Source organism: Lycium ferocissimum, chromosome 4 (assembly GCF_029784015.1).
Source record: "Lycium ferocissimum isolate CSIRO_LF1 chromosome 4, AGI_CSIRO_Lferr_CH_V1, whole genome shotgun sequence".
NCBI classification, from domain to species: domain Eukaryota; kingdom Viridiplantae; phylum Streptophyta; class Magnoliopsida; order Solanales; family Solanaceae; genus Lycium; species Lycium ferocissimum.
Window position 1 is genome coordinate 6,579,894 of NC_081345.1, and position 2,642 is coordinate 6,582,535.

The 2,642-nt window shown below is 38.5% G+C and overlaps 1 protein-coding gene across 1 annotated transcript; it reads right to left on the reverse strand.

Moving 5' to 3' along the window:
• Positions 1 to 916: 916 nt before the first annotated feature.
• Positions 917 to 1,942, reverse strand: LOC132053695 (uncharacterized). The gene is made up of 2 exons (XM_059445809.1): positions 1,516 to 1,942; positions 917 to 1,272 (listed from the first exon to the last, which is right to left on the reverse strand). The coding sequence occupies exons 1-2, from the start codon at positions 1,940 to 1,942 to the stop codon at positions 917 to 919; spliced, it is 783 nt and encodes a 260-aa protein (XP_059301792.1).
• Between the last annotated feature and the right edge of the window lie 700 nt (positions 1,943 to 2,642).

A 2,642-nucleotide genomic window follows, 5' to 3' on the forward strand; every position in this document is an offset into this window, starting at 1 on the left:
ATTTATGTCTTATGTATAAATAATGTAAAGCTGGTTTTTCCACATTGTTACTACGGAAGTCAATGTAATTCTAATTCTAAGATACAAAAGAATTGGCTTAGTTTTTCCCTTGCAAATTAGAGTTAGTTCAGTTTTTCCTCTTGTGAATTACTGTTGCCAGCACGGGCCCTTTTATCTAGTAAGAGATAGAAGCTTAGCACAAATAATGAAGAGAGAGGGAGATAGGGGGTCATCCTACCTTATCCCTCTCCCAGATTTGAATGAACCATACATGTTACCATTAACTAGTAGTGTGTACCAGTTATTGGAAATGTATCTATAGATGAGATCAATCTAGGATCCAGCAAATCCTCATTTTCTCAACATAAAACATAAGAATGGCCATGAATCTCTATCATAGGCCTTGTACATGTCCAACTTAATGACCACATTGCCACTTTGCATAGGCTTCCTGATATCATTGACAATTTCTTGAGTAAGCATAATATTCTCAGTAATAGCTCTTCCTTTCACAAATCCGCTTTGATTCTGACTGACAATCTTTGGGAGAATGTTACCGAGTCTGGCATTGAGAATTTTGGCAATGATCTTGCTGGAAACATTGCAGAGGCTAATAGGTCTGATATCTCAGAAATCTTGAGGATTATCCACTTTGGGGAGCATGACTACACAGGTGTGAGTATAGCATTTAAGGAGAGAGGCTCCATGGAAGAAATAAATAATAGCCTTGTACAAGTCTTCAGCTATGATGGACCAACGACTTTGGTAGAATTTGCCACTAAGACCATCAGGTCCAGGTGCACTGTCAAGGTCAATGGAAAACACACCATCTTTAACTTCTTGTAAAAAGGGGTAGCAATGATAGTAGCATTATCTTCATCAGTAATAAACCTCTGAACCACTTTTAAGACAAAATCTAATCATCAGCACTAAACAGATTCTCAAAAAAATTGATAGCAGCATTGCCAACATCAGTATTACCTTCCACACAGATACCATCAGAGTTCTTGATTTTCTGGATAGTAAGCCTCTTTCTTCTATCTTTGATGATGCTATGGAAGAAAACAATGTTGGCATCACCTTCATGAAGCCATTTAACCTGAGCTTTCTGCCTTAAAATATTATCCTGAAGCTTTATGAACTTAGTGAAATCAGCTCTAGCTTTAGCAAGGTTTTCCTTGATTTCATGGTTATTGTTAGTCAAAGAAGTTTCCTCAAGGTTTCTAATAAGTATTTCCAACCTTTTGGGTTCTTCAAAGATGTCTCCAAAAGCTGTTTTTTACCAGGCACTTAGGTTATGACAAACTTGCCTAATTTTCTGATGAAGAGAATACAGAGGGTTGCCAGTTTGAGTTTCATTCCAAGCCTGATGAATAACTGAAAGATAGTCCTCATGGTCAGTCCACATATTAAGGCAATTAAAATACTTGATGCGCTATGTGTTGTTAGTATTGCAAGTGATAAGGAGTGGGGCATGATCAGAGCAGGTTTTTGATAAGTGAGTGACAGCAGTACCTCCAAAGCTGTCAAACCATTTAGCATTATACACCAAGTTGTCTAACCTTTTCCATATAGTGTTGGGTGGATCTCTATAATCACTCCATGTAAATCTAGATCCCAGAAAACCACCATCTTGTAAGTTGCAATCAGCAAGACATGCTAAAAAGTCCAAACTCTCTTCAATTCTGCAGGGTCTCCCTCCTGTTTTTTCATCAGGTTTGGTGATGACATTGAAGTCACCCACCACTCCCAAGGAGCCTGTAATTCTTCCGGCAGGGTCTCTTAAGTCATCCCAAAGTCCTCTCGTCAAAGGCTCATCACATTTAGCATAAATAATAGTGATGTGGAAGGAGAGAGGGGATTGATATTTTTCATAAGCTAGTATGCTCCCATGTGTTGAGTCTTTCATGTACAGTATGCTCCTATTATTGTTAGCTTCCATATTTCCTCATACTCTTTACAGTACCATCTTTTAAGGTGTCTAGTTGATTGTTTATGTAAGTAAGATCGTTCCAGAAAAGTTGTTCTCGTAATGAGCCTTATATGCGGAAGAAGAGATTCTAAAGTTATAAGATGTTTGAATGTTTTACCCGAATGATTTCAAAGAACTACGATCATAACAAGCCATTTATGCTTAATGAGTCTCAGAAGGTTAAGGTAAGACTTTATGTTTGTAAAGTATTCTGTCTCCCACGTGGCTTTATGCAGGTTCGACCCCTTGTGGCTTATCTACATGTGTTATGCACAGAGGTCGTACTCGACAGATCTTATTATCGCATGCTACACTATGACCGATGCCGTACTCGACAGATCTTATTATGGTGTGCTACACTATATGTGAGGACGTACTCGGCAGATCTTATTATGGCGTGCTATGCCACGCCTGAGGCCGTACTCGGCAACTAGTAGATTATAGCTAAGAGGATAAGAAGACTATATGTTGGGATTTTTTATGCGGTTGTGTGCAGGTCTTATTGATGTCTCTCTCTATATATAATGCACAAGTTGAATGGTAACATCTTTTTTTTAATGCTTGCCACTACCTTGTTCTGGATGATCCATGCTACTTATACATACGTATTGGTGTACTTATACTACACTTGTTACACCTTGTGTGCAGGTATGGTTTGAAGCTGTTGTGG